The sequence below is a fragment of the Hesperophylax consimilis genome, chromosome 19, assembly GCF_061612785.1.
Source record: "Hesperophylax consimilis isolate HC1 chromosome 19, BYU_Hcon_1.0, whole genome shotgun sequence".
Classification (NCBI taxonomy): Eukaryota; Metazoa; Arthropoda; class Insecta; order Trichoptera; family Limnephilidae; genus Hesperophylax; species Hesperophylax consimilis.
In genome coordinates, this window is record NC_142854.1 from 1,609,619 (window position 1) to 1,635,070 (window position 25,452).

General features: G+C 38.4%; 1 protein-coding gene across 2 annotated transcripts in view; it reads left to right on the forward strand.

Moving 5' to 3' along the window:
• Positions 1 to 25,452, forward strand: part of LOC149414623 (box C/D snoRNA protein 1-like) — a 76,093-nt gene that overhangs the window by 11,442 nt on the left and 39,199 nt on the right. The window contains exons 3-6 of one of the 2 annotated variants that reach the window (XM_089642893.1): positions 598 to 761; positions 1,125 to 1,249; positions 2,706 to 2,858; positions 3,380 to 3,640. In XM_089642893.1, the coding sequence (XP_089499019.1) occupies positions 598 to 761; positions 1,125 to 1,249; positions 2,706 to 2,858; positions 3,380 to 3,639 (702 nt within the window). In that variant the 3' untranslated portion in view covers position 3,640. Of the gene's footprint in view, positions 1 to 597; positions 762 to 1,124; positions 1,250 to 2,705; positions 2,859 to 3,379; positions 4,322 to 25,452 lie in introns of those variants that run through there. The other variant, XM_089642894.1, reaches the window with a different exon arrangement.

Here is a 25,452-nt window from a genome sequence, read left to right on the forward strand (position 1 = left end):
CATGGTCACCTCGTATAGCCTCTCACAAGATAACATTGTAATACCTTTATCCCCTCGTTCCATTGGAGTGGAGGACCCTCGAAAAGGCGTATCCAGAGGTCCTTGCATGACCATATGCGGACCATGTTGGGTTTCATGGTCACCTCGTATAGCCTCTCACAAGATAACATTGTAATACCTTTATCCCCTCGTTCCATTGGAGTGGAGGACCCTCGAAAAGGCGTATCCAGAGGGCCTTGCATGACCATATGCGGACCATGTTGGGTTTCATGGTCACCTCGTATAGCCTCTCACAAGATAACATTGTAATACCTTTATCCCCTCGTTCCATTGGAGTGGAGGACCCTCGAAAAGGCGTATCCAGAGGGCCTTGCATGACCATATGCGGACCATGTTGGGTTTCATGGTCACCTCGTATAGCCTCTCACAAGATAACATTGTAATACCTTTATCCCCTCGTTCCATTGGAGTGGAGGACCCTCGAAAAGGCGTATCCAGAGGGCCTTGCATGACCATATGCGGACCATGTTGGGTTTCATGGTCACTTGGTATAGCCTCTCACAAGATAACATTGTAATACCTTTTTGTATTTTTCAGTACCTAAACAGATTGAAACGGGCCGCTCGGGAGCGAGGAACTGTGTTGCTGTTCCTTCCGGAACATTTCGTTTGCCGGAAGAACAACACTAGCCGCATAGCCAAGGGTCAGCAGATATTGTGGAGAGTCGACTGGCTGTTTGCAGACTACCTACTACCAAACAAGTAGGTCTAAACTCAATGCCTTTCCATCCGCCAAATACTTAAAGCAGTTAAGATTACAAAGACAATATCAAATGAATATGTAATAGGTGACATTATGTAGCATAGGCTTTATTTAATTAAAACCTATAAAGTGAGATAAACATTACCATTTTGCAGCCAAATGGACCAGTTTCTTACCAAGTTCGTGTGTAATTCTTAGTTTAAATTTCCCGCCAATGTCACCTGGCAGTCCTGGCACTCCCGGCACTCCCGGCACTCCCATCTGTCAGGCGCCCTTGCCCATTAAATATCAGTTGAAATACCAGAGTTTGAACTTAACTTACTTTGTGCATGACCTAAGTGTTACGCTTTAACCTTTTTCAGGGGTGGTCCATTGGCGGAGACGACGGTGCTTGGACGGGTGCTCCAGGAACGACTGGAGGAAAAGGACCCCCGGCTGGATTGCTACCGGGCTGCAGGGGTGCCAAATGTTAGATTATTTCTTAAAGGTAATAATATATTATGTATTATTAGTGAGCAGGCAGCCGTCTGTTGATGCGCTCATGTCTATTTTCACAATAAGTCGATCCTTTCCTCTCTCCAAATGAGAATCCAATCTTGAGCTTTAAATTGATTTATATTTGTGGCATCGATGACATGTTGTGGAAGTTTGTGCCTTGCTTCCACCACTCTGTTTGCAAGGAAGTGATCCTAGGATTGGATACAAAATTTGTATTGTTAATTTTTTTGTATCCACAGATTTATATTTGTGTTGGTGGTGAAAAAATTTCTTGAATACAGGACAATTATAACGTCCAGATAAAATTTTGAAAGTCTCAATCAAAACGTCCCCTTTCTTCTTTCTTTTAACACTATATGGTCGGGCATTTTGCCGCCAAATCACAGCGTAGCGCGGATGTTTTTTTAAATTTTAGCGCCAAAATTAGACTTTCCGCAAAATATTCATATCTTATGATCTATTTGATATTTTTCGATGAAACTTTCAGTGTTTTACTTTAAAAAGATGTCTCTATTTATTTACTTAGCAATGTATGTGTAATTCCTTTTTTTAAGAACAAAAACATTCTATTTTCTTGGGAATCATAGAAAAAACAGTATTTCACAATCGAAATAACTTTATTCATACAAAATTACAACATTATTTAGTAATTTTCAATACATAAAAAAAAAACTATATCCTAATAGTGCTTCAATGTGTGATAGCGTTCAAAACACTTTCCTTTATGCAGGGGCACATTGCAAAACTTGCACATGTACCGCGTTTCACTGCGTAGTTTGTGAGCGGAACATATGCGACAACAACGTAAAACGTTTTTATTTTTGCCGGTTCCCACTAACGGTTAATAACGGTTTGATTCCTCCACAAGGAACGCAAACAAATTGTCGTCGATAATCAAATTTACGGCATCTACCACGCTGTCAGGAACGTCCTCGGTATTTATTCCTGGCTGCCCTAAAAACTGGTGAAGTATCTCTTGATGACCATTCTTCGCCATGGTCTAAATCAGAACTTATTCGTCTTCGGGTAAACGTTGATGGAATAGGAATAACATCTTCTTCACAAGGATCACTGACGGCCGGCATAGTCCAGTGGTAACGCATTGGACTGCCATTCCGAAGGTCGCGGGTTCGAACCCGGCGTGCGCAAATAAATTTTATTTGATTAATTTGTGTTATTTCACAATTAATTAATTAAAATAATATATAGTATATTTGCGGCACGTTCCAGAGTGGAAGATACTACCAGTATCGCCCTGGTGTAAGATACTACCAGTATCGCCCTCTTTCACATTTTGTTAATATTTGAATGGTTAATAATATTGTCTTTAATGGTTAAATATTACAGTTTGACGTTTTACTCAATAAGTTATTTTATATGTATTTATCGTTTTCCCTGTGTTAAAATAGAATTAAGTGACCATACGCTGTATTTATTTTGTTTAGCTGAGCGCATCCCAGGCTGCTGCGGCAAATATTACGAGCTGGACCCGGAGATGAGCATCCAGCAGAACCTGACAGGCAAGTGCCTTGTGGAGTACCCAACGGTGCACGTCCTGCTGAAGGACCATGCGTATGCCCTGGACCTTGTCAACTCGGGTGAGTTTAATACAATAGAAACAATGGAGATGGGCCATGATTCATTATAAGTATGAAACATCGTTCACCAATTCTACTGCAAATCACATCTACGCATAACGGCGGCCCACCAGCCTTTCTCCCTACACACTAAATGCACAACTTTCATAGTTTGGTCATAGCTCGGCAGCAGTTGGCGCGTTTCCATGCTTATCTCCCTGTGCTTCTATTATCTGCGGTAGCAATGCAATTTTTATTAAATTCTAAAATTCTCTTATTAAACTATGACATATGTATTACACAGATGATTATCGGAAACTGAATATGAATAGAGGAGATTGTAGTTTTTTTTTTAATATTTTTTTTATTTCAATAAAACGGAGACGATTTACAGTTTCCGTGAGCACTATCTCCCTAATTTTTTATCCTAATATTCCTTCTGTAGTGCCCTCTCCTATCGGAGATTGGTTGGTTGGCTGTCAATCTAGGAGACTAGTACGAACAAATAATACTAGTGTATTCTAATTGTATAACTTCTACAGATGATGAATTGGATAATAAGGATGAGCTGATCTGCCACACCTCGGATCCTCCTCTCAAGAGAAGTCACACGGAAGAAGAGGGTGCTGTGGACACTAAGAGACACAAGGAGTTGATGACGGTGCGGGTGGCGCGCGAGGAGCGCTACAAGATCCAGCAGCAGGTGGAGCAAGAGCTGAAGCAAAAGCCTCGGAACCTGCTCTTCGTCACTGGCTACTCATCAGATGAGCTCTCTGGTGAAGAAGACAACAACTCAAACTAAGGTTCAATGCTGACTTTATTTCTGGTCTAGGTCCTGATATGTACTATGTTTTTAAAAATATTTTCCATTTTTGTTATGTGAATATAGCCTTTAATTTTTGTGAATACTGCACTAGAGTCCCAACTGATACCAACCGTCTGGAGTGCAACTATGGCATCCATGTCTGCGATTATCAATGGCATGCATTGTTGCCAGTTCGATTGGTAGTGAGTGTCTTTCGTTACAGAATCGTAGAATTCTATTTTATGTCTGAATATGAGTAATATTAAATCATTAGGTTTACTATTGAAAACAACTTAATGGGCAGAAGTGTGAGGCGTCCCTTTACTAAAAGACAGCAGCAGCGCAACAGTCTGTATAAGAACTTTATAAGCTTGCCTCCAATTTAATGTGTACCAAATAGTACTAGTAGCTAGTTAAAAATTTATTTCTTTCATTTGAGGAGATGTTACTTTCTTTTTCATGGCGACGGAGCACTTATATGTATATGCACTCGTCGGGTTGCCCCGTGTCGTTTGCGGTGCATTTATTTCCTTCTCCCGAGGAGATATTACTTTCTTTGCTTTTTCATGGCAACAGAACTAGGGAATGCAAATCTCGCGAGATTGGGGCTCAAGCGAGATCCCGCGAGTTTATGAATCTAGTACCTCGAGATCTCGAAATTGCCGAGATCTCGCGAGATTGGCAGTCTTGTGTGTTTATTTTTGCAAATAATCACAATATTTGAATAAATTAGTATTATAAGATAAACATTTATGTTCACGAATAGACTATTAGAAATTACACATTAATTAACAAAATATACCAATCAAATCAGTTCAAATCACAAGCCATTATTAGGAATTATTTTGAAAATAGCTCCTTAAGAAGCACAAAATGTCCAAAGAATCGTCTGCTAAACGGCTTCTTATTTTGTGGCCAGATAACCAGCCGCTGAGAAGGCCTTTTCGGATTCAACGCTAGTTGTAACCACAGATCTCAGGCAGTTATCCACCAACTGTAAAAGTTCGCCTTTTGACCCCCCGGACTCGTATAAATTCATTTCCTTTTTGATTTATGCCTCCAGAGAATTCGTAGTTAGTTTTCTGTCTCTAGGTTCTTTGAACGCAGCAGTCAATGTTTCCTGAAGTTCTTCTTGCAATGAAATACTCTTGCGTGTCTCAGAAAGAGATGAAAGCGGATCATTATCGTCATCATCAAATTCAGCTATATCATTAGCGGTGGCAGCTGATGTTGATGCGATAGACCAAGATGGATCTGAATTTGTCTGTGTTTGTGAATTAGTCAGACTGTATTGCGGATGCCAACGCTCTATAAGTGATTTAATTTCAGTTCGAATCACGTTTTTCGGAGGCAATTTAAATGTTCCGTCTTTCGCAAGCTCTTCTTTATCTGCTTGGTATTTAGCTGGATCTCTAATATACAACGAGCATGCTGTCAAATTCGTCCGACGCTCAAGAATGCGCTTTCTCAAGGAGCCAGCTAGTTTTTCTGCCAATGGAGTTTTTAGCTCTTCCAGTTTGCGAATCATAAACCTAAGTGTTGTTTCTGCGATAGCCAAGTCTGTATCTTGACGACATAACACCTCCACAGCCAGTTTTACAGGTTGAAATGCCTTGTCTAAGTTCGCTAAAACCGCACGTTCTTCCGCATTCAAAGAGAAGTTCGATCAAAGCTTTGCTGACACACAGCTTGATTCTAATAAATGTAGATTTTTTATTTAGAAAAAAAGTTAATATTCACAAGAGATAAAAAATATATTACATTTCATATCAGACATCACTTTTTTGTTTACCCAATTTGTAGAGAAATATTCTCGGGTCAAACTGGGGAGCTAGTCTATCTGTCTTCTCCTCCGTGCAGCCACCGCGCCTGGTTGCTCCAAGAGCCCTGTAGGCTCTCTTGTAGTCCGCCTTCAGCAAAGTCAGCTCATTCGACCACCATGGCGTCCTGAAAGACGACTTTGGGTTTATTCTTCCCAGAGCCGTCTCTGCGGCTGATACTACGGCCGCGTTGAAAAAGTTCCCCAAATTGTCAGGATCGTTAGCTGCTACGTCGTGAAATCCCCTTAAAGGATCACGTAGCGCATCCCCAAAGTTATCCCAAATCGCTGAATTGGTTTTGAAGCTCCAGGAGGATTTAGGAGCTCCAGTCTTTTGGACACCAATCTTGAAGGTAATGAGCCTGTGATCAGAGGCAATTGAGGATTCGTGTACCTTCCAAAGCGATATCTTGGCCGCAACTGATCCAGAGCAGAGAGTTAGATCTATGTTACTCTTCCCATGGGCGTTCGAAAATGTGTATAACGAGTTAGGCTCGTTTAAGATAGTAAGACCTTGCGCAGCAATGAGGTCTTCAACGGCGTCCGAACGTTCCGTTCGATTTCTAACATCATGATCGTGCCAGAATGGGGAGTGAGCGTTAAAGTCTCCTCCGATTACTACGTTCCGACCTTTAAGCGCGTTTAGGGCGCGCGTCAGGCTCAAGATATGCGGTCCGACCGGGTTCCCATATTTAAAATATACTGAGATCAGTACGATCTCAGTATTACCAAACTTAATTGAGACGCAGGTTTGGTATTCGTCAGAGAGACCCGCCAGGAGAAGGGGGCTGATCAATGTTGAGTTGAACAGAATCCCCGCTCCGGGCGCGACGCCCGTTTCAATGACCGCACCTGGATGGCAAACAGGGGTTTTACCGCCCCAGGTGTACTGTTCCTGGACAAGCAGGATGTCGATGTGAAGGTCAGACATGACCTTCAGCGCCTCACTGGTGGTCGCCCGGGATCTCTGAAGGTTGATCTGACCTAAGGAAAGGGAGGAGTTATTGACTATAGTCGGTCATTCTGACTTCGCGTTGATGGCAGCCTGTAGAGCTGGGCAGAGTCTGTCACCTGTCGGGTGGTTGGCTGGTTTTTTAAATCTGGTGCACGTGGCACATGTAGCCACCAGATTTTTCTTCGGACAGGCTTCTGCAGGTGGAGCTCTCTTGGGTGCAGGCCTTGGAGATGTGGCCGTATTGCTGGCATTTGAAGCACCTGGTTGCTCCCAGGTAATCTCTGGTCCTGCAGGCGTTCCATCCCAGGAAGCATAGGCCGCTATCAATGAGGAGTTTCCTGGCTTCTGGGTGACATGTTACTACCATGTTCATGGTAGCTCCCTCTTTCTTCCCGAACAGGGAGACTCGTCTCATGGTTCTCAGGTGGTCGACCTTAGAGAGGACACTCTTGCCTGAGATGTTGTTCTCGAAAATTTCGTCGAACAAGGCGGTATCTCCTTCCGAGTCTCCTCGGGGGATGTCGTAAATCACAATTTTAGGTAGGCGTCCCTGGGGAGCTACCATTTTTATGCCCTTGTCGGCCAGTTTATCCATCGCCTTCTGGATGTTGAGGATGCCTCCGGGAGTGGTGGTTTGGACAGCGATCCCAGCCCCTTTAATATCTTCCGCGTGCGGACAACTTGGAAGCCGTCCTTCCGAGGGTTGAGGATTTCGTTGAGGCATTTCTGCACTTCCTCTGATGTTTTGCCCTCTGGGATGGTCGGGTAGAAAAGGATGGTGGGCTGAAGTAGAGGGGCTGGTCGTTCGACTCCGTTCGTAATGATGGATTTGGACAGAGGGGGTGAGCTGGCAGTGGCGCTTGCGTACAATCTCGGACTAGTTGTGGTGGAAATAGGGATGCTGGTAACTGGATTGCAGATCTCCTTGTCGATTTTCACAATTAGGGACTGTTGGGAGGCAAGGATCTGGTCAATGGTGACGCTTCTGGTCCTCACTGCGGTGAGTTCAAGGGAGATAGATGTTAGGTCTGCCATTAGGGAGTCAACCAGAGACGTGATTTCGCTCTTGTCATTCTTGTTGAGCTTGTTGCTCCCTTCAGTGATAATGGATACGATTCTCCTCAGGTTCAGAAGGGAGGGGAGGAGTTTCTCTTGTTCGGGGGATGAATTCGGGTCATGGTCAGTTGTTGTTGGTCGCTAGTTGTGTTGGAAACTGTGTTGGATTTTTCACCGGTTGAGGCGGTCTCATCGCCTTTGTCTCCATTATCCGATTTCCTTTTACGGGATTTGGACATGGCCTTGACGTATGCCGCGTAGCTTTTGATAGATTCACACTCAGAGTCCGAAGACCCTGAGGTCGACATTATTATTATTTTTTTTTTCCAAACTGCTATGAGTGGATCGATGAAATGGCAGAGTCCGTGGAAACAGAGGCCGACCGGGGAGCAAATATGATTTTGAGCGTAGAGTGGAAGGGTCCTGCGGGCAGAGCCCGGGAATTACCGTGCATGCTGAGAAAGGTGTGAGCGGCTACTCTAAAAACTGTCTGGGAGAGTTTGTTTGATGAGATCTGATTGTGCACTTTTGCCCCTGAAGGTGGCGCTGTGGGACACCCCGAGGGGAGGGGGAAATGGACTGTCTGTGAGTGCGTTGGTGAAGTGATATTGGTGCGTGAAAAGAAAAAAGAAATAAAAACTTTTCTCAGGAAAATTTGAAGTGGAAGGGGGAAAATGTCTGTGCGTGAATGTTATGTGATATGAAGTGAGTGAACTGTAAGTTTGTCGGATATTACTGTAATTTTGGTCGATGCACTGGAGGGGGCGGATAACTATAGAAACGTCTGTGCGTGATAAAAATTGTGACTATTGGCCTTGTAAACTGAGGTAATAGTAAAATGTAATAATCACTGGAGAACACTGGATATGTTTGATTGTATGTGTATTCACGTCACTGATACACTATGTTTGGAATAAAAGCACATTGTTCTAAAACAAGATGGCGGTCACTTACTGTGGAAGATTGTACTTACTGTAGTAGATAGGGACAGATGGGAATCTTGTTAATCCATTCATGCGCGTCACTAATTAGATGACGAGGCATTTGGCTATTTTACAAATCAATCTGACCGGGTCAGCTAAACTATCAACTTCACCTATATTAGTGACGCATACCCCCAGTCTGCCCGTAAGTAGAGACCGGAGTCTCAGACCACCGGGCGAGACCGGGGTAGGACTAAAGACCTCCAACCATCGGTCACACAAATAAATTTACTGATGCTACTCGCCGACGATATGGTACCTGCCGGTCGTCAGGTCCTAAAAATAACGGCGTGTCTGCACACGTCCGTATTAGAGGGTTCGTTTGCCAAACTTACCCTACACCACTCCGATATCCGCGTCCAGTTCCATTACCAAATTGCCCGTAGTTAATCCGGGTGTTTCTCATAAATGCTCTGAAGTTCATAAATGAACCCCAGAGCACTCGTGTGGTTATACCACGGAGGGTACCCCTGGTAATGCCAAGAGCTGACAACTCTTTAACACTATCGGGTTGCCAAACTCCACGCCAGGAGATTGTCGCCGCATTCACAACGACGTTGTCCACTGTGCCGCCAAGCCTAGCAGCGACCGCCTGCTTAAGCTCGTTGCCGCTATATTTCGCAACTTTTTCACGATGGGCTCTGATGATACCCCAACTATCGGATATTACTTGTGCGTCCAAGATGACTTGGACGCCCTCCCGTTTCGCCACAATGTCCGGTTGAAGATTGACATCTCCGGCTATAAACCTTTTCTCCCTTTCTACTTGCCACCCCTTGTCTCGCAACGCGCCTGCGAGACTAGCACACACCGCATCGTGCCTACGCACTCGGCCTCCATGAGTTCTGGGGCAGTTTTGAATCACATGGGCTGCCGTTTTGGTCGCATTGCAACCGGCACGACAACTCACGCGCTCATCCCTCCCCACACCATCGTTCCGACCAGAGCTTCTCCTCCCTCTGGTGGTCCTCATCTTAACCGGTAACGCGTTTATATGCACCTGATGATAGTGTCGGTAATCACCTGCGGGTATCCCATCGGAATTAGGTAAAATCCAATCCGATGAGAACCGACAGCCCCTGGTAAGTGCTAGTTCCTTACCATCGACACTATCGTGCAGCAGTTTTGCGAAGTGCGTTTTGGTCTCGCGGGAGTTCCCTACTCCCAGAGCGTTTAATCGATCCCTGCTCCATCTGAGCTGCTTCTCCATTCGACCTACCCCTGGAAGGTCCAAGTCGATATAGTCGTCACCTTCTTCTTGTCTTGCCACGATAGTACGGCGACATTACCAGCGTGACGACCGAAATAATGTACGTCAGCCATGTCGATACGACTGAATTCTGGTGGAACATTGGCCCTATTAGTGCGCAATGTTCCAGCGCAGTCTGTCTTATTTCGCTTGAGGAACCTAGCTAGTAGAGGAGAGTTGAACCAATTGTCCATCCAAAGCGTGTAGCCCTTATTCAATAGTGGTTTTATAAGCCTAAGTACTGTGGATGTGGATTTCAAAAGCCCAGGTGTTGAATCTACAGCAGTTGTTTTTCCCGAATAAACAAAGAACGACCACAGAATTTAGCAGCCTTTGTTTTAATGTATTGCTTCATACCCAATTGACCTTTCCATAATGTTAACGACTCGTCAATTGAAATATTTTGGCCTGGAACATAAAGTTCTTGAAATTTGGTATTCAAGTGATTTATTATAGGCAATATTTTCGAAAGCCGCATGTCTTCAGGACAAGTGTACCTACGATCGTTGTCGTTGTAGTGTAAACACCTCACCAACTCACCGTACCGCTTGTAAGTAATTAATTTTCTAAGCACATTAGTTTTCATCAACCAATGAGTTGAGAAACAAGAATTTATTGTTGGCATGCGAATAATTCCTAGCATCATGAAAAATGAAAACAAAATTAAAATTTCATGTCTGTCAGTGTTCCTCCATGTAAGGCTTAGATTGTGATGACGCCGAGCGTCCATCGCATATTTGTTCGTCTCTGCTACAATAAAATCAAGAATCTCATCAGTCCATATAGCTCGAAATGCGTCATAGATGGTATCATACTTAGAGGTAGGCCCTGACATCTGGGGCACAAATGTTTCCTTTTGACCGGCATATGTACTTATGCCAGCCCAAAAGAACTCCGATGCGTTCTCACTATCGGTCAACAAATGATCACCGGTATCCGAAATGGGGTAATCCACTTGTTCACCATCTGCCTCAAGTGTTGGCCGATGATCAGAACGTGCTGGCAACGGTGCACCTCGCGCTTGGCGAATGCGCCCACCGCGAGCCATACGGGTCATTTGTGCCCGAGATAAAGCCGAGAGCTCGGGAGGTACCTGGTCATCCGTCGCATAAACCTCAGTTGGTAAATTCCCGGATACCTAGGTATCTCCCGCTCCAACAGGACGTGTCCTCCAGCGGCGTTGCTGGACAGCAGCCCGGACGATGTTGCTGCCTTCGGTCCCAACACCGTTTCCGCGGGTGCGTCTGTTTCCGCGGCCGCGTCTACCCCCCCGTGACGCCTCGAGTGGAACCAGGAGCTCGAAATCTAAAAATAATGGTAGAAGTTATAGAAATTATTACTTTTTGTCATATTTTGTAAAAGTTTATGTAAAATAATTTTTTTTTTTTTATTTATTTCATATATATCCCGTTAAACTACAGTTAAGTAGTTTGTCAAACAGGATTTTTATTACAACTTTTTACAGATTACAACTTAGACCTTAATTTATACAATAACAATAAACTTACACATTAAATCGCCTAATACAAATTATTTCTACCTAGTAGCCACGTTTTCAGCAAATATCTGACTCTATTTGGAAATTCGCATTTCTTAATATTACCAGGTAGCATATTATATATTTTAGGCACATTATACTCAAGGGTTCGCTGTCCGTATTTATTATTATGTTTAGGTACAAGCATGCCTTCATTCTTTGTGAACCTAGTATTGTGCCCATGTTCAACTTTCCTCTTATACTCAGAGTCAGATATGTGCTGAATTAATATTTTATACCACAATAAGGCCTGCACCGGCAAAACTGTTAAATTTTGATACAAAAGTGAAATGTTTCGTCTTTGCGAAAAAATATTTTTTTTAACTAGTAATTTAACGATAGAATTTTGTATTGATTGTGCGTAATTTAAATTTGTTTTGCAAGAATGTCCCCAAGTGGTTATTCCATATCTTAAAGTTGATTCCGCGAGTGACATGTAAATAATTCTTAAGGTATTCACAGGAACGAAACACTTCAATTTGTATATTCTACCCACTATCGCCCGCAGCCGTTTACAAATTTTGTGTATTTGTATGTCCCATTTAAAGTAGCAATCAACAGTCACGCCCAAATAAACATATTCGTTTACTAGCTCAATCGTTTCGCATGAGCAGGGCTGCACAATATTTTGATGGATGCAGGTAAAGTTATGAGAAATTATTTCAGGCATGATGGAAACTTTTGCATGTGGAGATCTTATGTGCATGAGTTTAGTTTTTTTTGTATTTATAATTAATCCTACGTCATGACACCATTTAATCAGAGATATAAAGTCTTCTTGCATATATTTCATCGCAGTATATAATTGTTCATCCGATATGACCAGTGCCGTGTCGTCAGCATATACAAAGTGTTTAACATGTGAGAATAGTTTACTCATTATTGATACAAATATTATATAGAGGGTGGGTCCCAAAATTGACCCCTGCGGGACACCGGCGTACATTTTTTTTTTTCCACTCAGTTTTTCAAATATTTTTACACAGATATGTCTATTAGATAGATAATTTTTAAATAAATTTAGTAGATTTCCTCTGCTTCCTATTGCTTCTAGAATATTTAATAATTTTTGCGGATTAATTGTGTCAAACGCCTTGGAATTATCGATAAATAATACTAAAACATGCATTTTTTTATTTAATTCATTATTTACATAATTCGAGAAATCCTGTAATAATATTTCAGTACTCTTTTTCTTTTGAAAGCCATATTGACTTTTGTCTATAATGGAAAATTTCTGTAAGTATTTGTTTAATTTTAAAGAAATATATTTTTCAAAGATTTTTTCAAGTGCAGGCAAGATACTGATAGGTCGATAGTTTCCTATCTCTGAGTGTACTCCACCTTTGTAAATAGGTCTAATTATAGCACACTTTAGATCATCAGGTATTTCTGCTTGAGTAATAAGTCTATTTACTAAGTGCGTAATAATTGGGGCTAAAATATTTATATGTTTTTTTATGTCGTGCATTCTTATACTATCCATTGCAGCAGATTTTGAGTTTTTAATTTTTTTAACAATATTTGTTATCTCCGTGATAGTTGCTTTAGGTAGGTACATACTGTGAGGTAATTCTACTGTATCAATATTAGATGCTTTAAAATCACACTTGTGCAACATATGACATATAGTATCTGAAAAATAATTCACATATTGGTTAGTTACACTTTCCACTGTCTGATCTTTTATCACATATCGCGAGATGACTTCATCACAATTGCTTTTAGTTTTTCTTCCTAAAATTTTATTTATCTCATCCCACGTTTTTTTAGTATTATTGAAACATGTTTTAAATTTATCTTTAAAAAAATATGATTTTTGTTTAGTAATTAGTTTGTTAACATTATTTCGAAAGGCCTTGTATTCATTTTCGTAATTTTTATTGGTTGGTGAATTCTTCCACCTTCGAAATAGCAAATCTCTTTTTTTAATTTTCTCTAAAATATCAGTAGTTATCCAATTTTTGATCCTGTTTGGTCTTTTATTCGGTTTTTTCAGGAATGATACTGTGCATCTTTCGTATAGGTTAATAAAATTGTTTTTAATTTTTTGATACAGTGTAATACTGTCTTGTTCATCAAGTAAGGAATTCCAATTTATTTTATGTATTTGGCTGTCTATACGTTTTTGGGACAAAACAATAATCTCCTTCGCAATGTTTAAAGGTTCCTTTTGCTCGTCATATTTAATATTAACTGCGACCATGTAATGATCTGCTATAGCAATCTCGCATACGCACGCTGATAACGCGTCCACTTGTTTATGCCCGTTATTGTACCTAACATAAATGTGATCGATGCATGAGCGTGTAACGCGTCCGTCTACAATTGCTTCTCTAGTCACGCCGTCTATACACTTGATTAAGTAATTGCTAGCTAGAATATTTTCATATGAGATTACAGCAGGATCTTGGTAATTCATCAAATTTAGATTAACATCCCCAAAGAACAAAACATTATCGAGAGGATCTATGAAACTTGTCAAAACAGATGTTATTTCCCCAATAAATGATTGTTTGCTAAGATTCGGCGGTCGATATATTGCTAAAATACTAATATTTTCTTTATTTGGAAGAGTAATTACACCGAATACATTTTCAAAATAAAACGATTCTAGTTGTTTTTGTTTGAATACAATATTATTCCGAACATATAGTAGAATGCCCCCACCTGACTTGTTAGTGCGGCAATAGTTATAGCATGTGTAGCCCGGTATCTCATATAAATCAATAAGGTCAGTTTGTATGGAAGTTTCGCATAGCATTAAAATGTCTACAAACTCCCAGCAACTATTTAAGTATACATGTAATACATCCCAATATTTACATATTGATCTAATATTAACTTGGATGCAAATTAAATCTCCTATCTCACTTTTACGTTTCATTTTTACCCATTGATTCAAATTGTTTGTTCTTATAAAGTCCACTTCACAGTCATCTTCTATATAATTATTTAAAGCCATAGTCGATGGTTGCCAAGTCCCTGGATAGTGCTGCTTGATAAGCTGGGCATTCCTTGTCTCCCGTCGGGTGGTCCGCGGCCTTACCGAACCTCGTGCATGTTGCACATACCGGCTTGGCTTCAGCGCTTGGGCACGATTCACGTCCGTGTCCTTCCTTGGCGCAGTGAGCGCATCTTGGTTTTTCCTTACAAAATTTGAATGAATGTCCAGTCATCTGGCAATTAGAGCACACAGTAAGCCCTATAAAATCTCGTACACGGCACACCGTCCAATCCACGAATACCCGTTCCTGTTCTACTAACAGATGACGTAGCTTAGCCGGAACCTCATACACTCGATGACAGGTTGAGCCAGATCGAGCGCCAGCCAAATGGCTGAGTCGGCAATTCGAAATCATCTCTCCAGTGTCCATTTGCTCCATGTTTGGAATTCCAGCTAAAGCGCTATTCAGGAAGCTCTCATCGGATAACTCTCTAGGTACATTGAAAAATATTACCTTGGGATGTCTTTTTGCTGGTAGTCGTGCGCTTAAAGTACTTGAATTTGTATTAGTGAGCGCAATTAATAATTTTTGTTGGTCTTCAACACTGGCAGTATGAATCGCTACTCCCTTATTTCGTATGTTTCTCATGCCGGTTACTCGGACACCTAAAGCTGAGGGCTTTAAAGTTTTTCTTACATTTTGTTTTGTTTCCTCGCTGTCTTTAATGCTATCCAGCTTAGGAAAAACGCATATAGTAGGCTTTGTAGGTCCTACTGCTTGTCCTGTACGAGTGATCGGCAATGGAGTCGCATCTTTAGTTTTTATTTTGGTGATGTCCGCAAATGACATGGTCGCCTCAGTAGCTTCAGCGACACGTCGCATCACAGGTCCTAGGTCCGCCTCTAGCTGCTGAATTTTCTCCGCGAGGTGACGGTTGCAGTCCTCAACCGAACGTTTTTCCGCCTGGGCCACTTTCAAACCAGCCTGGGCAGTAGTCAGATCAGCTCTCAGTTTTTCTCTGTCCAATGTAAGTTGTGATACAGCACCAATTACGTAGGTTACGTTTCTGGCAATTTTTAGTTGCTGCTCCTTGCTTACCTTACATTGCTTTTCAGCTAAAGTGTCCTGCAATTCCTCCAGCGCCATCTGGACATCGCTTAGAGCTTCTTTCCCAGATCTAAAGTATTCTTCAGAATTGTCCGAATCCTCGTCCGAAATATCACCTAGTTCTAGCCTGGGACTGCTGCAGCTGGTGCCCGGGATCTCGGCGGCGGCGGTTGTGGGAGAGTGCGGGGGGGCGCCGCCTCTCTTCTTCCTTCGGCGTACGTTATCGTCCGGTTGATCCATAGATGATGGAAGGTAATTCTGGAGTGGTCTTCTCTGCGTTATTGTTCACTTTGTAAACATATAACTATTATCCTCTACTAAGCACTAGTTAATAATATTATAAACTTCACTCGGTACAGCCGCGAAAACAAACGTCAACTGTCAAAAACTACCGCAAACATAAACGTCAAAATTAACACAAAAAAAGGAATCTAAAACTATGCTGAATTGACCGTGCCAGATTTCACTCGATGGGAAATGTTTTTTAACTTCTGGGTGGTCTCTTATTTACTAGATTAGAACTGACTTAAGTACTAAAACACTAACTTAAAGACCGGGTCCTTTGGACCGGGCCGAACTGTCACTTTCAAAAACACTAAACCATATAATTACGTTGATTTTAAGTTTTAATATTATGAAACTGATAAATTGGCGGAAAGCCCTTGACTTTCTACGTCGATTGAGCACTTATTTTCTTAATGAAAAACGCTATTTTGAATTTTAGAGTTGAGAATTGCACGGAGCAAGTGTTATTGTATTGCATAATAGGGTGAACGCTATAGCTATTGGACAGTTAAGAGAATGACTTTTTTTTAAAGTGTATAATTCGAAAAATATTACTGAAAAATATCTAATAATCTTGAAACTGTATTATTGATAAATCTTGCCTATTTCTTACTTATCCCTTTGGTTTTGCAAATATATGATTTACTTACTTACATGATTCCATATAATTGAGCTAGGATTCACTCACCAAACACAAGAGCCTCGTCTCTTTATGGTGAGGAAAAGCTATTATTATTTACCTTTATAACACTGTATAATATGTATAAATTGTATATTTATTGTAAAAAACATACAAATATAAAATAAATAAAAAAATAAAAATTATTATGTAGGAAATATTTCAGGTATGTGTAGTGCTGTAGAATTGAATGGGCCATAAGGAAATATAGATAAAAAAAAATATCTAAGGTTTTTTAATTATATTTTATTAAACTAAAAAGTACGAAAAAATACAGTTATTGGACACTTTTTATAGTATTGGGACATCGGTGGCACAGTTATTGGACTCTGCATTTAAATTAGAATTTCAAGTAAAATGAATGTCCAAAGTCATACCCCCATATGTCAGTTCAGGTTCTACAAACATAAAAAAAAACAAAATAGTGTTTTCAAACTAAAAAAAACTAATTTGCTACAAAAAACCCATTTCAACGTTATAGTCATTGAGTTCTTTTAATATATGCGTTATGCTTTCATCAGACCCATCAGATTCTTCAGACACCTAATAGCATACGTGACATAAAAACGTGTCATTATCCTCTCTCATTGGTACATTTTCGGAATGCTTTTTTGGTATGCAGTTGACATGAAAAATTCCAACGCACTCAGAGCATTTAATTTTATCATTTTCCACATGCCTTTCACATCTGTTACATCTATTTAAAGATATATTTTGCGATGATGATTCTATGGTTATATTTTCCAATTGAGCATTTGATGTGCTAGGCTCATTTTCTTTATCCTTTTTTTTATTTTCGGCATTTTTTTTCACCATTTTCAAACGCTTCATATTCTTTCCTTCATCCAATCGTCGTTTTTTTTCATCCCGTAATTGTTTTTTTAGCTTTTTTTCATCTTCGAATCTGATCTTTTCTCTTGCCTTATTTTCAAGGGCTTCTTGGTTCTCTTTGGAAGAGATATTAAAGGAAATCCGTGCTGTTTGTCTCTTACCTTTCCTTTTAGGTTCTGCAGGCTGAATAAGAAAATCTTTTATTCTAGTTTTCATCTCGATGTCCTCAGCACTTGGGTTATTGTTCTGTGCCAAAGGCAATCTATTTATTTCTGAAGAGCACGCCTTTGACAATTTCTGGGGAAGCAATTTCGTCTGTTGCAGTTGGCATGATGAATGCATTTGCTATTGAATTTTGTTTATGAATTAGATCTTGATCTCCAGTGGAATTCAAGGAAATTTGCGAAACATCTTCAGTGTTAACAGTTGGATGCTGTGACGAAATGAAGAAGGAATTGGTTTCACAAGCCGTAGTTTGTTCGATGGATGTATTTGCTTTATAAACCTGTTCTTGAATTTCACCTTCAGAATGATGCAAACTGTGCGAAACTTCTTCATTATATCCTTCGGTTCGTTTTGATTTATAAAATTCCCAGATCCTAAATAATGTTTAGCTCCTCGTTTTTATTATGTTCAACATTATCGGTAAATCTTTTAAACTTTTCGATTGTTTCTATCCCAACAATCTCCTTAAAATTTTGATAGGGCATGTCTGGGAAATTCTCGTCAACGTCGGAAATCGGTGGGTTCTTTGCTGCAAGGCACTTTGAATAATCCACTGCATCTGGGTCAAAGGGTTGCAAACCGCAAGCTCGGAAGCCGTTTATTACGCACGGCAAAATTCTGTTTGTTGACTGGTTCTCCCACATGTTCTATTCCCCAATCACGCACTGCTGCCTTCCAGAGTTGTTTAATGGGTCTAAAGAGAGCAACGTCCGCTGGCTGTAGAATGTGTGTGGAGTTTGGGTATAATGCAATTATTTCAATTCTCAGTGTGCTCGCTATGGTGTCGGTACCTGGTGTAGTGTGCCATATTGTCTTTGAATGGGGTTTTCCTGGGAATCGCAGTTAGAAATGCCTGCACAGAGTCCAATATATCTTCTTTGGATCTAGGAAATCCCTTTCGCCCTAATTCACAAATCCAGCCTTCCAAGTCTTGCTCCTCTTGATTTGAAAGATATGGATTGGGTCCAAAATTTATCTTTTTGTTTGAATGGGTCATCTTGTAGTGAATGGTGCTTTTTGGAATTCCATATTTTTTTGATGTAGCCCTTATGCCTGCCCCTGCGCTGATTTCCTCTAAAGCCTTGTCCAGTAGTTCATTGGTATAAAGAGGTTTTTTTGGGATTTTGTGAGATCTTAAAAAAAGGCGTAAAAAATGTTTTAGTTATTGGACCGTACCTTGTTATAGTTATTGGACACCCGTCCAATTACTGAACGCATAATGTCAGAGAATAGCTCTAATTGACATACTATTAAAGCTCACCAACTTTCATGAAGATCGATAAATTTTAAGCGGAGACAGTATTAGGACAGGGCGTTCAATTACCAAAACATTCATAAAATTTGTTATAGTAATTGAACACCCACATTTTGAGGTTATTATTCATATTACTGATTAAATCTCAATGAATACTCACAGTTTGTAGCCCTTTGCAACCTCCCTTAGATGTTTCTTCCAAAATATACTGAACTTGTATGAAATAATCAGGAATAAAATATCTCTGTCCCTTAAACAAGTTGCTAAAAAAACACACGTTATAACGGTTTTATCACGACTTGACATATGAATAAAGTTTTGTCAGTGGTGACATCTGTTGGTAAATATTAGAACATGCATACGTATAAAGGAGAAAACAACATATAGATTGGTCCCTTTCACACTTACAGAAATGCTGAGATTGCCTTGTTTCGGAAGTTTAAAGTTGAAGTGTCCAATAGCTATAGCCCGTTCAATTACTATAGCACCCACCCTAAATAGATAAAAAAGTATATAAAATGTACCTTCTGCGTAGCTGCCACCCACTTGGCCAGCAATACCGCCACCGACGTCTGTCATCAATTTTGAAAATATAACAAATTATTAGAATGCAAGTACATAAATCGATATATACATATCTTAAAAAATAAATATAAATAAATTTACGTTCTGCATGGCTGCCTCCCGCCTGGCTAGTACCGCCGCCACTGACATCTGTCATCAATTCTGAAAATATATCAAACTATTAGAATGCAAGTACATTTCTCGATATCTTCGTAAGAAAAACTGTGCTTTATGTTACGTATTTATTACTGCAATATTTTTACTAGCACTCATACCATCGTCCGTGGTCTGGAAAACTACTTCCATCATCCCCACATCCATATTCCTTGCGTAAAATGATGACGCCTGTGAATAAAGCAAATATATTATTATATAATTATTCACCGCATTATTTCAAGTGCAGTGTGAAATAAAATAAATAATGAATACCTCTTCGAAACCATCAACCGGGTTGAGGATTTCTTTCTCACTCGTCTCTTCGTCATCTTTTCGCTGCTGGTACTTATCGTTTCGAGAAATTCCAGCAACTCGGTTGGTGGCTCTTCCTCCGTTGCGCAATTCCATAATTTCCTAATGTAATTGTCACAATAATGAGTTTTATGTATTATTCTATCGCTGAATTTTGGTAACCAAAAATGTTTATAGTTAGATACCTATTTATTATTTCTGTATGTTATTTTTTTCTCCAATTCATTATCAATATTTAATATTATTACGATAGTACATAAAAAAATGATTATAAGCAATCATTATTAGCCTGAAATATCCATTCAAACTGAAAAAAATATTACGAGAAAAAAATATGGCCGCCGACAAGACTCGAACACGTTTAAATATAGCATATAATAATTTCTTATCCTTTGTGCTATGCATAAAAACCTTGTCTTATAAACTTTAGTTTGATATTTAAAAAAAAAAAGATTATTATTAAATTTTAAATTTAAAGAAATTTTAGATAAAGATTATGCACAATAACGATAATATACCTACTTTATAAAAATATAATTAAAATTACAGTTACAAAATAAATAATTAATACCCACAAATCTTCGAATTTTTTTAATTTTTTTTTTAAATTTATTTATTAAATTTAATATAATTACATTTTTATACAATATAATGTATGGGTAGTCCCACAAAGCTGTGACAATCAGCTTGTCTGTAGGTTCTACCATTTAATGTTATAACATAATACACATTAGCTTAAGTTTAAAAATTATTTTTTTTATTTTTATTTATTTATAGAATACATGATAATACAATAATACATTTTCTTACATGTGATACATTAAATCACCACACTAGGCGACTGCCTGTCTCGTGGCGACCAATGGTATATAGTTAGTATGTGAGGTCTAGTGTTAACATATGAATTAAATATTTATACATGTTTAAAGTATGAAAGATTATATTAGAATGAATTATAATGGAAATAGAAAATATAAAAAATTTTAAAGTAGAAAGCAGAAGACAAAAAGAAAAAAAGAAAAATAAAAAGAATGAAGAAGAAATAAAAATAAAAGAAAAACAAAAAAACAACAAAAAAAAATTAGAAGTCTAAGACATGCTATTATGCAGGAAAAGATCAAATACATAACTCTCTATTCTGGTTGTGTAAGTGTGCATGCATGAATGAGCGCGTAAATACGCGTGTACACGCATACATCCACACACACACTTATTCATATTTATAGATGCATACATATTCATACAAAGATATACAAATATATATAAATGTATACATACATACATACACATATATATATATATATATATATATATATATATGCATACATACATACACACACATACACATGCCTACTTGTACATAGTTGTTTATTCACTATCTGAGAATGAGAAACAAGTGATTAACACTGTCACAATCATTAATCAAAAAGTCATCAAGCGCTTTTTTGAAAGTGAGATATTTGGTTATTGACTTTATTTCAATTGATAAATTGTTAAATATTTTAGGGGCAAGAAAGTTAAACTGGGACTGTGCCATTGAAGTTTTTGTTGCCGGAATAATATAGTTGTATTGGTTCGAGTATCTTGTGTTATAATTTGAATCGGATATATATTTTTTTGTAAATTTGAATTTAAAATAAGAGGTAACATTTTTTACATATAAGGATTTTATATTAAGAACTTTAAAGTCTTTAAATAAGTCCTTCGTGGGTTGTATATAATGCGCTTTGTAGATAGTCCGTATTATCAATTTTTGGGCTTTTATTAGTGGATCTAGTACAGTTTTAGAGCATCCTCCCCAGACAATTATACCGTACGATAAAATTGATTGACACAGGGAAAAGTATACTGTTTTTAGTGTGTTTTTGTTTAGTATATTTCGCAATGCTCTAAAAATATATGCCAGTTTCCTTATACGGCTCGTGGCATTAATTAGATGATCTTCCCATCGAAGTTTATTGTCGATTATTACGCCCAAGTATCTAATTGAATCTACTCGTTCCAGTGCGTTGCATAGACAGCTAGATATATCCCTACAGGAATGTATTTTTAGTACATGATTTATTGAGGGTTGATTTGGATTATTTGTACTAAATGTTAGGTATTTTGTTTTACTTATATTTAATGTGAGTAAATTATTATCCAGCCATTGTTTAGTAATTTTCAAGATTAGTTCTGCTCTATGAAAAGTTTCTTCCCATGTTTTACTTTTTATTACTAAGGCAGTATCATCGGCAAAAGTGATTATATTGCCATCAATTTGTAATCTACATAAGTCATTAATGTATATGAGAAAAAGTATAGGACCGAGTACGCTGCCCTGTGGTACACCAAAATTAATTCTGGTAGGTTGAGACGATTTTTGTGATGGTAGCTTAACACATTGCTTTCTGTCTGTCAGGTATGATTTGAACCATTCAAATGCCTTATTCTTTATTCCGATTTTCTGTAGTTTAGCTAGAAGGATTGGACGAGAGACTGTGTCAAATGCCTTAGCCAAGTCCAGAAATATTGCCAGACATTTATCACCTTTATCTAGGGCTTGTGTTATGTGTGATGTTAATTCTAGAATAGCTGAGTCTGTGCTTAGCCCTTCTCTGAACCCATGCTGGTTTGGCGAGAGAATGTTGTATTTTGTAAGATGGTCGGTAAGTCTTTTTTTTACAATTTTTTCTATAATTTTGGACAGTGATGATAAAATGGAGATAGGTCTATAGTTTGAAATATCAGTTGGAGTTCCAGCCTTAAAAATTGGTTGAACCAGAGCAAGTTTGAGTTTATTCGGAAATACGCCTTTATTGAGACTGAGGTTAATGATATGTACTAGTGGTTGATGTATAAAAGGTTCAATAATTTTGAGTATGTTTGAGGATATTTTGTCATGATTACATGAATGGGAGGGCTTTAATTGTTTGATAGTTTGCGTAATTTCAGTAGAGTTGGTGGGGTTAAGTGTGAGTAAATTATTTGTTTCACAAGCAGAGTTTTTGATTTTGTCGGCAAGAGAATTTTCATCGGTTGATGTCTTATTTAATATTTGTGATGCTAAATTTTTTCCGATATTACAAAAATATTCATTTATATGATTGGTCACAGTGTCAGGGTCGTCTTTTAGGGAGGTGTCTAGTCCGTTGATATTTAATTTATTGATTGGTGGTATTGATTGGTTAGTGTCAGATATTTCTTTAATAATTTGCCAAATTTTTTTATTGTTATTGCCGGCTCTGAACAATTTTTGTTTATAATAGTTTAATACCAAATATAATGTTTAGGATAGATAAACGTTTTGTTCATTTATTAACCACTTTTTTGTCTGTTTAGGGCAGGGTTCCTCATTATTTTTCAAGTTAAAGTTTTCGTTAAATTTGTTATAAATCACAGGTATCAAATAGTCAAGTGTTCTGCTACCATACTTATTTGATATTAGTGGAATTTTTAGGCCTTTTTTTTCAGTAAATCTTGTTTTGTGACTATGCACCAATGGCTTTTTGTACGCATTTTCTCCCGCATTATCCATAATTATAATAAACCAGAGAAGCCCTTTAATTGAATAAATTATCGATTCAATTTTGGTTGCGTTCACTAAATTATGCAATTCAGAAATTTGGTACATAAAACATATTTCGACATTCGAGTTGACATTTTAGAACAATACTTTGTAATTATATAGATTAAGTCATTACTGTGTTTCGTGAATATTAAATGTAAATATATGCTTCCACTTTTTACATAAAAATATTCATAAAATACAGGGAACTCAATTACTAAAAATGGATTTAAAAATGCGTTTGCGGCGATTTTAGCATTTTTTAAATTTTCTATAGGATAATTATTGCATTTTAAATCATCAAAACCTATCAAATATAACATAAACACGTATATAATATATTGATTAACAAATACAAGTTTACTTACCTAGACATTTCGTCGTATTTTTCGTTAAAAACGGTTTTTTGTAAATTCAGGCGCACACACTTCACGATTGTATTGTGAATAAAGGGCGGGAAACAAAACGGTCACTTTGATTCAAGATAGTAAAATATCTATGTAAAATAGCTTCGATATTTAAAAGACAATAACAAGCACTATTTCGTTCTCTTTCTGACATAAAAGAAATAATTAATTTTTAGATGAGAGGAAGAGAGATATATGCATTTTAATAATGTGCGGTCGTTCTGGGACAAATATGGTCTTAGGAGAGTATAATGCGCGCACGGCATTTGGGACTGTTTGGGTCTTAGAAGGTCCCAAGGGTTAAAACAGTGTTTATTTCGTGAAAGACACAGGTAGGTTTTACATTTTTCACATAAAATTTTCGTTCGGCTTTTACAATTTTCCATGCGACAAATTCTTGGTGTAACAATATTATCATCAAATATTGCCAAATGGTCATAACCGTCATATCTCCTATCTGTTACTGGCAGATTCACAGGCTTGTACTGTTTATTTTGGGTATGTTCACATTCTTCTTCGTTCAGATCCTCAGGTGACTTTCTTTTACGTTCTGGAGTTGTAGTAAGCGCTTCACCAACCTCCAAACGAAATTTTAATAAGTCTAAAGGCTTTTTATTTGCAGTTTTTTTTTAATTCTTCGCGATACAACAACCATGAGTTTACCAAAACCAAGTCCAAAATGTGTATTATGGTTTTTAGGGTCCATTTTTTTGTTTTGATCCACGTACGGTAACACTCCATTAGCTGGTCGCAAATATCCACACCTCCCATTAGCTTGTTATATTTTTTTATAATTTGGGGTGCCCGAACAGCAGCGTATGTCTTTGTGGATTTGTTCCACCTCGTGACAGTTGAAAGGGGCTCAGCTCCTGTACAGTTTGACCCAATTAAAACTGTTTTTTTATCTCGCCATTTAATTAACGCGATATTCTCGTTGACAAGCTATTGATGGTCTCCTTGTTTCATCAATTTATCAGGTTTTAATTTCAAACCTCTTAAACGGTTAGCCATAATAGTTCCCGTCCCATGAAAACCGATTTGAGCTAATTTTTCTAGAAGGGCGAGTGTTGTAAAATACCTATCGAAATATAGGCGGCTGTTAGGTGGTAAAGTTTGTGCTAAGCGCAGAACGACACCAGGACCTAGGCCTAACTCTCTGTTGGGAAGTGGAGTGGACGGTCCTTGATAGATTTCAAAATCTACCACTAGCCCACTAGAAGAGGCTACAACGAAGTTTTTTAAACCTCTGGGTCTAGGTTTGTTTCTAACTAACTGCCGAACAGGACACCTACCTGTGAAAGGTATCATTTGCTCATCTATTGAATAAGTTCTGCCAGCTCGTTCAAGACTAAGGCATCTCTTCCTGACAGCGTCAATAACTGGTTGTACCTTCCACAGCTTGTTTTGATGATGATCAGATTGAGGAGTGACGGTATCGACAAAATGGAGGGAAGAACGCAGTAAAAAAAATCTATCTCTTGTTAATATCGGTGCAATAGATTCTTGTCTATATTTTTTATTCCAGTACATGTGAATTCGCGGGTAGGGAATACAGCCCATGATAATGTGTATTCCAAATAGTTTTTTCATCTCAGGAACGGTTGTGTTCAGTAATTTACCGTTCTTCAGAAGATGATATCGGCTGGAGAAGTCAACTGCTTTTTCAAAAAAGTCATCATTGAAGTGATCATTAAAGTACTCGTGGTGAACGTACCTCAACATTTGTTCATAAGTATACAAAATAAAAAATGTGGTTAAAACCTATAAAAAAAGAAACCTAACCGAAGAAAAAGATAAGAACATAAGGGAAAAAGATTACAAAAAGAGGTAAGAAAAAGATAAAGGAAGTTGCATTAAATTCAATTAGCTGTATCTCTTCCCAAGAACATCTTTCC